Genomic DNA, 15,000 nt, shown 5'->3' with positions numbered 1-15,000 from the left:
AGGAAGAGAAGGAAAATAGAAAGGGAGAGAGAGAGAGAATGAAAATAAGAGAGAGAGAGAGAGAGAGAGAGAGAGAGAGAGAGAGAGAGAGAGAGAGAGAGAGAGAAATGGAGAGAAAGAAATTAATAGAGAAAGAAGAAAGATATAAAGACAAAAATAATGAGAGAAGGAGGGAATGGAGGTCAATCAATAAAACAAACAAACAACAAAAAAAGAACTAAAACAAAGGGATTCAAACCCATACAAATCTACTTTTACTTCCTCCTCAACCCTTCCTCCACCCCTCTGATCCCTTCCTCTCTTCCCCTCTCTTGAACCGGAAAAGGTGGAGGAGGAAGAGGAGGAGGAGGAGGAAGCACACATAAGGGATTGAAACCCACCTATACTCAAGACCACTGAATCCTAAACCCTTCCTTTTCTTTAGTAGCATCGAACTGGAGGTGAGGAGGTGGTTGAGGAGGAGGAGGAGGAGGAGGAGGAAGAAGAGGAGGAGGAATCGAAACCCACCTATACTCAAGACCACTGAATCCTAAACCCTTCTTTTTCTTTAGTAGCATCGAACTGGAGGTGAGGAGGCGGTCGAGGAGGAGGAGGAGGAGGAGGAGGGGGAGGAAGAAGAGGAGGAGGGTGTGGGAGGTGTCTGGAGGCTGGGAGGGGAGGGCAGCTGTCAGGAGGCCGACTGGGAGAAGATTTGCAGAGTTCCTGGTTTGACCCAAGACAGTCCGTTGCAGTTTCCGCCACCCTCCTTCAAGTTCCCGTTCACCTCGGCCTGGAAGAAAGGAAGGTGAGGGTTAGGGGATGCGGTGTGGTGTCTCATGGGTTTGATTCTGTATTCTTTGATGCATCCAGCTCTCACAACTATCATTTCCCATTTTCTCGGGATGTAAGAAAAGAAGGTGAGGGTTAGGAGACATGGTGTGGCTGATAATGCTTGTAACTCTCTATTCTTTAATGCACCCAGCTCACACAACCACCATTTCCCATTTTCTCGGGGTGTAAGAAAGGAAGGTGAGGGTTAGGAGACATGGTGTGGCTGATAATGCTTGTAACTCTCTATTCTCTGATGCGTCCAGCTCTCACAACCACCATTTCCCATTTTCTCGGGGTGTAAGAAAGGAAGGTGAGGGTTAGGGGATGCAGTGTGGCTGATAATGCTTGTAACTCTCTGTTCTTTAATACATCCAGCTCACACAACTATTTCCCATTTTCTCGGGGTGTAAGAAAGGAAGGTGAGGGTTAGGAGACGTGGTGTGGCTGATAATGCTTGTAACTCTCTGTTCTTTAATACACCCAGCTCACACAACTATTTCCCATTTTCTCGGGATGTAAGAAAGGAAGGTGAGGGTTAGGAGACGTGGTGTGGCTGATAATGCTTGTAACTCTCTGTTCTTTAATACACCCAGCTCACACAACTAATATTTCCCATTTTCTCGGGATGTAAGAAAGGAAGGTGAGGGTTAGGAGATGCAGTGTGGCTGATAATGCTTGTAACTCTCTATTCTCTGATGCACCCAGCTCTCACAACCACCATTTCCCATTTTCTCGGGATGTAAGAAAAGAAGGTGAGGGTTAGGAGACGTGGTGTGGCTGATAATGCTTGCAACTCTATTCTCTGATGCGTCCAGCTCTCACAACCACCATTTCCCAATCCTGTTTGTAGCCTGCAACTGTATCCTAGGCGGCGGTCCCCCTCACATCATACAGTTTGCGTGGATCATTATTGTGCCACAGTCTGCGCATAGAGATTTGCTTCCTCCTTCCCCTCCCTCCAGTAGGGGTTGACAGTTTGTGTGGCCTTGAACAATTTATCCTGAAATTTAACCTACATCCTTGTGTTTCTGCCCATTTTTGAAGGATTACATGATGGCTGAAAAACACACAATGGCAACACAAGTCCAGCAGTCACTGATCTTTACATTGCTGGGCACAGTAATAAGGAAATTTGTAAGCTAAAAGGACTGAAGCTTAGAATAGTGCAAAACTTGATCCACTGATTAAAGGCTGGTGTGGAGGGGACGGTCACGCTCCCTAATAAACAACCAGGGAAAACCAAAATTTTTTTTAATGCAAGCAGGAACATGTTAAGTCAATTGCTTGATTCCATTCCTTGCCTTAGAACCAGGAAACTTAAACAACAAACTCATACTCTTCCTGGCGATGTGTTGCTCCGTACAGCGCAAGAAACTTTGCTATGTGACCTTGGCTGCAGGCATGCTTTTATGCATGCGGAAGAAGCCACTGATGAATGACCTCCTAAAGAAGAAGAGGCTTCATTTTGCACAGCGATATAAAGATCAGTGACTGCTGGACTTGTTTTGCCATCTGTTTGCTTTCCAGCCATTATGTAACCAAGCAAAAAAGGGCAGAAACACAAAGACAGAGGGGAACTTCCAGGATAAATTGTTCAGGGCCACACAAACTGTCAACCCCTACTGGAGGGAGGGGAGGGAGGGAGGCACTCCTTCCCTCACACCAATGGGTGGGGGAAGAAGATGTACGACACTGCCAGACACACGGCTAATGCCTCTTGCATTTTTATGATGGTATGGGAGGCAAATACAGAGTTGAGCTTCAATAATGATCCACACACACTGTACACACAGACCTCACCACACTACAAGTTTTACTTCTATGCTTTGTAGCACACTCACATTGCTTAATACATACTGGTACTTGCTTTCTTCATCACTGGACAGGAAAAAGATTCCAGATTATGACTGTTTTAGAAACAACTCAAATTCACTAACAATATATGAAATAATGCGAGTTGAAGCCAAAGACGGAGTTATAAATGTTTAGATCATTTTTTTTTCCATGCCGAGTTTATCATGGAATTATCAAGTTACTGTATAAACAAACAATGCTGTCTGATAAAGATAATTCTCCTGAGGACGTAGGTGACAACAGATTACCAATACATTAGAAAGGAAGGGAGGGAAGAAATTCTTTATACGAACTTAATACATCATCATCATCATTTCATTGACGTCTGCTCCTAGGAGCTCCCACCAGGGGATGGCCACGGCAGAAGAGTTTCCAACTTTCTCTATCCAGACACTCCCTCCTTGCCTGTTCAAAGTTTCTCAAAGATCTTTCCCCCCTCTCCCTAACGTACTCCTGCACCCTATCTCTCCACTTCACTGGAGGTCGTCCTCTAGCATTCCCTCCCTCTGTCTCACTCACATACACCCTCCTGGTCATCTTACTCTCCTCCATTCGCTCCATGTGGACAAACCACTTTAAAAGAGATCTGGATTCTGAGCTGAGTGGCTTGCTATCGCTGATATATGAATTCAATAAAGATTGACCTTCAATAAATGATATCTCATAAACATTACATAAATATTACAATACACATATCATATGTTGTATCCTGTATATTGTATATTATTTTATATTTCTAAATGTTTTTCTGTTTTTATTCAAAGTATCTGAAGGAAACTTTTTTTTTGTTTTTTAAAAAGAGAAAAGCAAAAGGCTAGAAGCAGCACAGCAGCTATCGCTTCAGAAGGCTACAAGCAGTTTCTTGGGTTAAAGTCTGTCGCTTCTATTATTATTATTATTATTATTATTATTATTATTATTATTATTATTATTATCATTATTATCAGTATTATTATCATCATTATCATTATTATTTCATTATTATTATAATTAGTCTTTTTACTAGTAATACTAGTATTGTTAGATTATTATTTTGAATACTTCGTCTAATGTTACTTGGGTCAGAAATTTAGTAGACTATACATGTCCAAAAAAAAAAAAAAAAAAAATAAATAAAAAATACATACCAATTTTTGCCCCAAAAGCTCTAGCTTCCTATGGGCTACTTGCACAACTAATCAATGTTATATCAAACAATGTATATACAAATTGCAAGTATAATAAAATGTTTCAAATGTTTCACTTCTTCCACCACTCCACACTTCTTCCCTTCACCCATGTGACACATTCCAAAACACTCGTACACACTTTCATTACTCATTCCATCCATTCTACTCACACCACAAGCACTCCTCAAATAACTCATTTCCACTGCCTGCACTCCAGACCTCTGACTTTTATTCCAGGCCCACGTTTCACTTGCATATGTGAGGGTTGGTACTATTATTGTATTTCTCAAATCCCTCTTTACCTCCATGCTCACACTTCTGCCATTCATGATTCGTCCCAAAGACCCTACCACCCTTCTTCCTTGCAATGCCCTTTCTCTTATGGAAACATGGACTAGCAGGCAGCAGAAAGCCTGTTGGTTCATTACTAGGCTGCCTGCTTTCAGTGATTTAATCAATCCGTTTGCCATAGGAGTGGCTTGCAGGGAAGGATTAAAGCACTTGTGTACCTACTCTTGGATACATTCAGTTCACTTCTGATGCAGCAAAGTGGCGATCAATGCGACTGATGCTCTCTGCGCTAACCACTTCTGCAGGAAGGCTGTTCCAGTGGCGAACAACTCTATTCGAGAAATAACTCCTGCCAATGTCGGTATTGCATCGCTTTGCTTGAATTGTTTTTCCGTTGTTTCTTGTCCTCAGGTTGGTTTGTAGTGTGAAGAGCTTGAAGTGATCAACGTTGCTGAGCTTGTTCAGGTACTTAAAGACTTGTATCATGTCTCCCCGCAGGCGTCTCTTTTCCAACGTGAAGAGGTTGAGTCGCTCGAGTCGCTCTTCATAGGGCTTCGTCCTCAGTGATGGTATCATCTTCGTGGCGCGGCGCTGTACTCTCTCAAGTAATTCAATGTCTTTCCTGTAATTTGGAGACCAGAATTGCACGGCGTATTCCAGGTGGGGCCTTACCAGCGAATTATACAAGGATAACATAACTCCCGGCGTCTTGTATTCGAAGTTCCTCGCTATGAACCCAAGCATTGTATTGGCTTTCTTACAGGCAGACTTGTAGTGTTTTGTTTGTTTCAAGTCACTGCTGATGGTGACCCCGAGGTCTCTTTCCTCTTGCACTACTTGTAGTGGTTCGCCACCCATGTGGTATGTGTGGTTGCTGTTTCTGGATCCGATATGCATTACTTTACATTTGGTAGTGTTGAAGGACATCTGCAATTTTTCTGACCACTGAGCCAGTCTTTGATCCACGCTGTCAGATTGTCGCCTAACCCCGCCGACTTGAGTTTCTTGAGGAGTCTTTCGTGTGGCACTTTGTCAAAGGCTTTTTGAAAGTCTAGATATATAACATCACTGGGGATATGATTATCCCAGTTTTCATAGATACCTTGGAAGAAGTCCAGTAAGTTGGTTAAGCATGAGCGCTCATTCCTGAAACCGTGCTGAGCATCGGAAATGATGTTGTTGTCTTCAAGGAACCTAACGAGTTTGTCTCTGATGATCTTCTTGAGAATTTTTCCCGCCACTGAGGTCAAGCTGATAGGTCTGTAGTTTAGGGCCATGCCTTTGTCTCCCTTTTTGTAGATCTGTGTTACGTTCGCTTGCTTCCAGTCTTCGGGAACTTTGTTTTGTTGTAGTGTCAGATTATAGATGGCGGTGAGTGGCTTGAGGATTTGCTGCTTAAGTTCCCTGAGCAGCCTGGGTGACAAGGCGTCGGGTCCGGTGGACTTGTTTGTCTCGAGTTTATCAAGGTACTTTTTCACATCCCGTTCGTCGATTGTGCCAATTTCTAGGGGAGTGATTCCCATCGGTGGGGAAGGGCTCTCGGGTACGGACTGGGTGTTCTCAACCGTGAACACAGACGCGAAGTTTTTGTATAGGATTTAGACCATTTGTCTGCTGTCCTGGGTTAGTACGTCACTTTCATCTTTTAGGGGACCGATATTGCTTTTTGTCTTCTTTTTGGTTCTTATATACATGAAGAACTTTTTTGGGTTGGACTTGGCTTCGCGCGCAATCTGCTTTTCATAGTCGCGTTTACGTTGTGGAATGAGAGTTCTGCAAACTCTGAGGCTTTGATGGTACTGTTCGTGTGCCTCATCAGTGCTGTTTTCTTTTAGCAAGTTGTATTTTCTCTTCTTTAAATTAATCGCCTGTCGAACTTGGGTAGTCATCCATGGTGGGCTTATGGCATTATTTGTTCTCCTAGTCTTCATGGGAACAGTTGTTCTCTCTACCTCTAGGAGTTTGTTCTTGAAGCCGTTCCACACGCCGTCCACAGGAGTGGGGTTCATGGGTTCCCAAGCTGTCTGGGTTAGTAGTTCACGAGCGAGATTAAATTTGGCTCTTTTGTAATCTGGAATCCTGGACGTGTTTTCGGTGAGTTCATGGTCATATCTCTCCCTCCGTACCACCATGCTTACACATAACGGATCCAAGGTACTTAAACTCATTGACCTCCTCCATTTCTTCACCATTCAAAATTATTTTGCATTCTTTTTCACATTCAATTCCCACTCTATATGGCCGACCATCCCAGGCCCCAGAAAGAGATGCCTAATAGGCAATAGGCAAAAAAAAAAAAAATAAAAAAAAATAAATAAATAAATAAATAAAAAAAAAAAAAAAAAAAAAATCTACAACCTCACTTCTACTTCGCTCACAAACCATCACTTTACTTTTGTTGACATTTACTTTCAGCTTTCTCCTTTTACAGACATTATCAAAAACACTGACAAAATTTTGTAAGCCACTTTCATTTTCAGTTTCATTAAACTGTAATATTATGTTATCTGTGCTTTTATGCTACGAAGCCACTCGTCCATCATCCACAACTTTGGACAAAAACTTGCTTAGCTCCCTTCCTTTAAAACTTACCGATAATCTATCAACACTATTGTCTTCAGGAGAATTTTCTTAATCAGCTGGCAGTGTTTGTTTTTACAATAGCTTAATAATTTTATGAAAAAATCAGTATGGAATAAAAAGCCATATAAACTTTTATAATCAGCTCGCATTACTTTCTTTACTTTTAGTCACTTTGAGTTGTTTTAAAACAGTTGTAATCTGCAAGTATGTGTTATGTGACAAGAGTGGGCTATGAAGCATAGAAGTAAAACTAGTAGGGTGGAGAGGTCTGTTTCTATGGTGTGTGGGGGAAGGCTGTCTCAGCCCCCTTCAGTGATGAGCTTACAAAAGCAGCCTCAGCTCCAGGTGCAGGCTACAAACAGACAGAGCAAAGGCTTCTTGTTGTCATCCAAACCCATTTCCAAAACCATCCACTTTTTTTTACAACAAAGGAGACAGCAAAGGCACAAAAAAAAGGAAACAATAATAAAAAAAAAGGCCCGCTACTCGCTGCTCCCAAAAAAGAATCAAAAGAGGTGGCCGAAAGAAAGGTCAATTTCGGGAGGAGAGGTGCCCGGATACCCTCCTTTTGAAAGAGTTCAAGTCGTAGGCAGGAGGAAATACAGATGAAGGAAGATTGTTCCAGAGTTTACCAGCGTGAGGGATGAAAAAGTGAAGATGCTGGTTAACTCTTGCATAAGGGGTTTGGACAGTATAGGGATGAGCATGAGTAGAAAGTCGTGTGCAGCGGGGCCGCGGGAGGGGGGGAGGCATGCAGTTAGCAAGTTCAGAAGAGCAGTCAGCGTGGAAATAGCGATAGAAGATAGAAAGAGAGGCAACATCGCGGTGGAATTTAAGAGGTAAAAGACTATCAGTAGGAGAAGGAGAGCTGATGAGACGAAGAGCCATAGAGTCCACTCTGTCCAGAAGTTGTGTGAGTGGAGCCCCCCCACATGAGATGCATACTCCATACGAGGGCGGACAAGGCCCCTGTATATGGATAGCAACTGCGCGGGGGAGAAGAACTGGCGGAGACGATACAGAACGCCCAACCTTGAGGAAGCTGATTTAGCGAGAGAGGAGATATGAAGTTTCCAGTTGAGATTTTGAGTTAAGGATAGACCGAGGATGTTTAGTGTTGAAGACGGTGACAGCTGAGTGTTGTCGAAGAATAGGAGATAGGTGTTTGGAAGATTGTGTCGAGTTGATAGGTGGAGAAATTGAGTTTTTGAGGCATTGAAGGACACAAGGTTCCTTCTGCCCCAATCGGAAATGATAGCAAGGTCTGAGGTTAAGCGTTCTGCAGCCTCCAGTCTGGAGTCGTGTACTTCCTGTTGAGAGGGTCTTCTATTGAAAGAAGTTGAATAATGCAGAGTGGAGTCGTCGGCGTATGAGTGGACAGGACAGTTTGTTATGGAAAGAAGATCATTGATGAATAACAGGAAGAGACTGGGTGATAGGACAGAGCCCTGTGGAACGCCACTGTTGATAGGTTTAGGGGAAGAACAGTGACCGTCTACCACCGCAGAGATAGAACGGCCGGAAAGGAAACTGGAGATAAAGGAACAGAGAGAAGGATAGAATCCGCAAGAGGGCAGTTTAGAAAGCAAAGACTGGTGCCAGACTCTATCGAAGGCTTTCGATATGTCTAGCGCAACAGAGAAAGTTTCACCGAAACGGCTAAGAGAGGATGACCAGGAGTCAGTTAAGAGAGCAAGAAGATCGCCAGTAGAACGCCCCTTGCGGAACCCATACTGGCGATCAGATAGAAGGTTAGAAGTGGAAAGGTGCTTTTGAATCTTCCAGTTAAGGATTGATTCAAAAGCTTTAGATAGACAAGAAAGTAAAGCTATAGGGCGGTAGTTTGAGGGATTGGAACAGTCACCCTTCTTAGGCACAGGCTGTACAAAGGCATACTTCCAGCAAGAAGGAAAGATAGATGTTGATAGGCAGAGATGAAAGAGTTTGACCAGGCAGGGTGTCAGCACAGAAGCACAGTTTTTAAGGACAATAGGAGGCACTCCATCAGGTCCATAAGCCTTCTGAGAGTTGAGGCCAGAGAGAGCACAGAAAACATCACTTGGAAGAATCTTAATAACAGGCATAAAGGAGTCAGAGGGGGGATGAGTAGGAGGAATATGCCCAGAATCGTCCAGGGTGGAGTTCTTACAGAAAGTTTAAGCGAAGAGTTCAGCTTTAGAGACAGATGAGACGGCAGTGCTGCCGTCAGGGTTAAGGAGAGGAGGGAACGAGGAAGAAGTGAAATTGGAGGAGATATTTTTGGCTAGATGCCAGAAGTCACGGGAAGAATTAGAAGAAGCAAGGTGTTGACATTTTCTATTAATGAAAGAAGTTTTGGTAAGTTGGAGAATAGATTTGGCACGATTCCGGGCTGAAATGTAAAGATCAAAGTTAGCGGGAGTTCAAAGGCTCTGGAAACCTTTGTGAGCTGCCTCTCTATCTTTAATAGCACGAGAACAAGCATGATTAAACCAAGGCATGAGGAGTAGAGAAAGTAAGTGGAATGTATGCCTCCATTCCAGAGACAGTCACCTCTGTGATGCGCTGAGCACACACAGAGGGGTCTCCCTCCTGGAAGCAGTAATCATTCCACAGGAAATCGGAAAAGTACATCCTCAGGTCGTCCCACCGAGCCGAAGCAAAATGCCAGAAGCATCGCCTCTTCGGTGGGTCCAGAGGATGTACAGGAGCGATAGGACAGGATACAGATACTTACCCTCTCCTTCTTTAGCTCATCCAGAACAGGGTCATGCACGGCCGGCTGGAAGGGGGAGAATACAATAGCGTGGGGGTCGGCAGCGGCAGCCGAGGGGGGGTCCAGGACGGCACGCTTGCTCTCCTCGACGCAGCTCCTGACGCGCAGCTGAAACATTTCGTTGTCGCTGTCGTACCTGTCAGAGGGAAGGTGTGGGCAGGTGAGTGGACAGTGAAAGGTTAGGCTGGGTTAGGTCTGTGTTACGTTAGGTCAGGATAGGTTGGGTCATGTATGTGTTACGTTAGATCAGGTTAGGTTAGGTATGTGTTAAGTTAGGTTAGGTCAGGTCAGGTTAGGTTTGGTACATGTCAGGTTAGGTTAGGTTAGGTATGTGTTAGGTTAGATCAGGTTAGGTTAGGTATGCGTTTTGTTGTTAAGTTAGGTCAGGTTAGGTTAGGTATGTCAGGTTAGGTTAGGTATGTGTTAGATCAGGTTAGGTTAGGTATGCGTTATGTTGTTAAGTTAGGTCAGGTTAGGTTAGGTCAGGTTAGGTTAGGTTAGGTTGGGTTAGGTATGTGTTAGGTTAGGTCAGGTTAGGTTAGGTATGTGTTAGATTAGGTTAGGTTGGGTATGTGTCAGGTTAGGTTAGGTTAGGTTAGGTTAGGTTGGGTATGTGTCAGGTTAGGTTAGGTTAGGGATCTGTTAGGTTAGGTTAGGTTAGGTTGGGTATGTGTCAGGTTAGGTTAGGTTAGGGATCTGTCAGGTTAGGGATCTGTTAGGTTAGGTTAGGTTAGGTTAGGGATCTGTTAGGTTAGGTTAGGTTAGGTTGGGTATGTGTCAGGTTAGGTTAGGTTAGGTTGGGTATGTGTCAGGTTAGGTTAGGTTAGGGATCTGTTAGGTTAGGTTAGGTTAGGTTAGGGATCTGTTAGGTTAGGTCAGGTCAGTTTAGATGAGCTTGGAAGAGTCACTAAGCTTGATTTGACTTTGCCAGTGGACTTTTTAGCTTCCTTTTAATTTTGCCTCAAGCTGCCTTCTGCACTATCAGAAAAGAACACATAACCTAAACAAATCTGTCAACACAAACTTACAACACAGCAGCTTCTGGGTTGAGCGGGTGGCTGGTCTCGATCTTGTAGAAGCACCTCCGCACATACAACAACACATGCCAGAGGTGGTTGACGTTCCTCCGCCACTTGTTCGCAAACCCTCGCCGGATGTCCAGCTGCCTCGTGTCCGGGCTGACCAGCGGGTGGAACACTGGGGTCTCGAAAACAACCGTCTGGGAGAGAGAAGGAGATTATGAGAACTTAGATATGTGTCGCTTTTTAAAACAACTGACTATGGATGAGAGCTCTTGAAAAGTGAATGAGAGAGAGAATGAGAACTTTAAGGTCTTTAGGGTCTCAAAAACAACCATCAGGAAGAGAGAGAATGAGAATGAGAACTTAGATTTGTCAGTCTTTAAAACAAGTGACTATGGCTGAAAGGTCTTGAAAAGTGTATGAGAGAGAGAATGAGAACTTTAAGGTCTTTAGGGTCTCAAAAACAACCATCAGGAAGAGAGAGAATGAGAATGAGAACTTAGATTTATCAGTCTTTAAAACAAGTGACTATGGCTGAAAGGTCTTGAAAAGTGTATGAGAGAGAGAGAATGAGAACTTTAAGGTCTTTAGGGTCTCAAAAACAACCATCAGGAAGAGAGAGAGAATGAGAACTTAGATTTGTCAGTCTTTAAAACAAGTGACTATGGATGAAAGGTCTTGAAAAGTGTATGAGAGAGAGAATGAGAACTTTAGGGTCTTTAGGGTCTCAAAAACAAGCATCTGAGAGGGAGAATGAGAGAGGACCTGGAAAAACAGTGCTCAGAAGGGAAAGACTCCGATGGTTTGGACATGTAAAGGGAGCAGGGGAGGAAACAGTGCTGGGAGTTTTGGAGAGATTGGAGGTAGAAGGAAGGAGACCAGTTGGTAGACCTAGGAAAACATGGAGAAGGTGTATACAGGAAGACTTGGCATTGATGGGATTGGATGAGCATCGTGCAGAAGACAGAGTAGAATGGAGGAGAGCCATAAAGCGTCCAACCGCTCAGGAAGAGTGAAAACGGACATTAACTCGGTAGCAGCGGGGATCATGTTTCTTAATGGTCCCTCTAGGCGCGAAAAATGAGAAAAAATCATCACTCACACAAACCATTTCATAATATATATCAAAGCATTTGTGATCATTTTATGTATCATCTATTTTTTTGGGGTTAAATCATGGCACAAATTTGGCCCATCGCTGCTACATGGTAAAGCCACAAATTTGGCCCGTCGCTGCTACACGGTAAAGCCACAAATTTGGCCCATCACTGCTACACGGTAAAGCCACAAATTTGGCCCATTGCTGCTACACGGTAAAGCCACAAATTTGGCCCATCGCTGCTACACGGTAAAGCCACAAATTTGGCCCATCGCTGCTACATGGTAAAGCCACAAATTTGGCCCATCACTGCTACACGGTAAAGCCACAAATTTGGCCCATTGCTGCTACACGGTAAAGCCACAAATTTGGCCCGTCGCTGATACCCGGTTAAATGAAAAGATGATGATGATGTTTGGTGATCCCAGTGGTAGTTTTACATGGCCTCTGCACCTCGAACGGGAAAAATCACCCATGGAAATCTGGTTACTCTTTTCTATGGCCTTGGGAAGTAGTAACAAAAGGAGGTCGGTACGTTTGATAAGATGGACCAGTGTGTTATTAGGGCACTGCGTCAAGGCTGTACTCACGGGAACGTCTCCATCAGGGTAGTTCTCCGGGATGTGCAGGTTGAAGCGAAATATTCCCTCTTGGTAGATACCTTGTCGGATGAAGATGACGCCAAACCACACTGCAGGGGGGAGGAGATTTACAGATTTACATAGATATTCAGATGACACAGAGGACTAGGTGGTCTGTCGTTAAACCTAAGTGAAATTATATTAGATCAAATGCCTTCAGGATTTTGCATTTCTACTTTAATGAGTGTTAATTTGATGTACATAGATTTACACAGATATTCAGACCACACAGAGCCTATGGTCCAGACTAAGTGAAATTATGTTAAATCAAATCCCTCCGAGACTTAGCATTTCTACTTTAGTGAGTGTTAATTTGATGTACATAGATTTACACAGATATTCAGACCACACAGAGCCTATGGTCCAGACTAAGTGAAATTATGTTAAATCAAATGCCTTGAGGACTTTGCATTCCTACTTCAGTGAATGTTAAGGTGAAGGAAGTGTTGGTCAAGCTTGTTCTTAAATGAGTGGGTTGAGGGAGGAGAAGGGAGGGGAAGGAGGCATTAGCAGGGAATAGGAAGGATACACACAGACACTTGTATTCATTTTCTTCATTCATTTCATTCATTGTCTGTGTGGGTAGTGAATGTTTAGGTGAAGGAAGTGTCGGTCAAGCTTGTTCTTAAATGAGTCGGTTGAAAGAGGAGAAGGGAGGGGAAGGAGGCATTAGCAAGGAGTATTAGGAGTAAACACAGACACTTGTATTCATTTTCTTCATTCATTTCATTCATTGTCTGTGTGGGTAGTGAATGTTAAGATGAAGGAAGTGTCGGTCAAGCTTGTTCTTAAATGAGTCAGTTGATAGAGAGGAGAAGGGAGGGGAAGGAGGCATTAGCAAGGAGCAGGAGGAGTAAACACAGACACTTGTATTCATTTTCTTCATTCATTTCATTCATTGTCTGTGTGGGTAGTGAATGTTAAGGTGAAGGAAGTGTCGGTCAAGCTTGTTCTTAAATGAGTCAACGAGAGAAGGGAGGGAAGTAAGAGTTAACAAGGAATAGGAAGAGTAAACACACACTTATATTTGTTTTCTGTCCGTGAGGGGTATAACAGAACACTCAAAGGCCAGCGAGTCTTACCTAGAGGAGTCTTCCCCGAGGGCACCACATAAACGCCAGACACACGCTGCTTCTGTAGGAGGTTGCTGTGGAGGGAAGGTTCACGTTAGGGAGGAAGAGGAAAAAGACCCACTCATTATCAACATTTCTATCTATCTATCTATATCTCTTCACTTTACGGAAGAGAAAAAAAGACCCTTTCCACCTCCCTTTCCATCATCAATTCTCTTCCCCTTCCCTTCCCCTTCCACCTTCCCATCCTCCCCTTCCTTTCCCCTCATTCCATTTCCTCTCTCCTACCCTTCCTTCCTTCCTTTCCTCTTCCAAAGCCTCTGTCCTCTGTCCACATTCTCTCTCCACTCTCCCCTTCCAAACCCACTTCACCCACCCCTTCCCCTTCCACTCCCTTCCCCTTCAAACACTCACTACTCCGCCAGCAGGGTGTACTCCAGGAAGTAGGGGCTGTAGGAGTGGTTTCCCTTAGGCGTTGAGGTCCGTCTGTCGATCATCTTGGCCGCCATTGAGAGCTGTTGGTCCATATCAGGTACGGAGGGAAGCACCTGGGATTAAATGGGTACGGGTGAGTGTGTGTACCTGTGTGTGTGACCTGTGTGTGTATCTACCTAGTTGTGGCATAAGGGAGAGGAGTTATGCTAATACAGTCCAGTCTCTTTATCTACTTTTCTCCAACTTGGCCTTAAAATCATGAATCATCTTTGAGTGGACCACTTCTTTCGCCAGTCCGTTCCTGCCCTCTACTTCTATTTGTGGAAAGCTGCACTTCTTTAATCTGGTAGCAGCGGGGATCATGTTTCTTAAAGGCCCCTCTAAGCAAGAAAAATGAGAAAAAATCACCCCTCACGCAAACCACTTCATAATACATATCAACGCATTTGTGAACAGTTTATGCATCATCTATTTTAAGGGGTTTATATCATGGCAAAAATTTGGCCCGTCGCTGGTTCACGGTAAAGCCACAAATTTGGTCCGTCGCTGGTACACGGTAAAGCCTCAAATTTGGCCCGTTGCTGCTACACGGTAAAGCCACAAATTTGGCCCGTTGCTGCTACACGGTAAAGCCACAAATTTGGCCCGTCACTGCTACACGGTAAAGCCTCAAATTTGGCCCGTCGCTGCTACACGGTAAAGCCACAAACTTGGCCCGTCGCTGGTACGGTAAAGCCACAAACTTGGCCCATCGCTGGTACGGTAAAGCCACACAATTGGCCCGTAGCTGCTACACGGTAAAGCCACAAACTTGGCCCATCGCTGGTACACGGTAAAGCCACAAACTTGGCCCATCGCTGGTACACGGTAAAGCCACAAACTTGGCCCATCGCTGGTACACGGTAAAGCCACAAACTTGGCCCATCGCTGGTACATGGTAAAGCCACAAACTTGGCCCATCGCTGGTACACGGTAAAGCCACAAACTTGGCCCATCGCTGGTACACGGTAAAGCCACAAACTTATTCCATCGCTGGTACACGGTAAAGCCACAAACTTGGCCCATCGCTGGTACACGGTAAAGCCACAAACTTGGCCCATCGCTGGTACACGGTAAAGCCACAAACTTGGCCCATCGCTGGTACACGGTAAAGCCACAAAGTTGGCCCGTTAACATGCGGTAAAGCCACAAAATTGGCCCGTCGCTGCTACACGGTAAAGCCACAAATTTGGCCCGTTGCTGCTACACGGTAAAGCCACAAATTTGGC

At 44.3% G+C, this 15,000-nt stretch overlaps 1 protein-coding gene across 4 annotated transcripts in view; it reads right to left on the bottom strand.

The window, feature by feature from the left end:
* Positions 1–15,000, bottom strand: part of LOC126993027 (AKT-interacting protein-like) — a 46,413-nt gene that overhangs the window by 3,342 nt on the left and 28,071 nt on the right. For all 4 annotated transcript variants that reach the window (XM_050851855.1, XM_050851862.1, XM_050851852.1 and 1 more), the window contains 6 exons: positions 13,712–13,845; positions 13,307–13,371; positions 12,174–12,274; positions 10,491–10,681; positions 9,424–9,598; positions 1–769 (listed from right to left, as the gene is read on the bottom strand). The exon at positions 1–769 is cut by the window's left edge and continues 3,342 nt beyond it. In XM_050851855.1, coding sequence (XP_050707812.1) covers positions 668–769; positions 9,424–9,598; positions 10,491–10,681; positions 12,174–12,274; positions 13,307–13,371; positions 13,712–13,845 — 768 coding nt within the window. In that variant the 3' untranslated portion in view covers positions 1–667. The remainder of the gene's footprint in view (positions 770–9,423; positions 9,599–10,490; positions 10,682–12,173; positions 12,275–13,306; positions 13,372–13,711; positions 13,846–15,000) is intronic.

Source organism: Eriocheir sinensis, chromosome 7 (assembly GCF_024679095.1).
Source record: "Eriocheir sinensis breed Jianghai 21 chromosome 7, ASM2467909v1, whole genome shotgun sequence".
Taxonomy (NCBI): domain Eukaryota; kingdom Metazoa; phylum Arthropoda; class Malacostraca; order Decapoda; family Varunidae; genus Eriocheir; species Eriocheir sinensis.
Note: the sequence above shows the minus strand (reverse complement) of the source record. Positions and strands in the feature narration are given on the sequence as shown.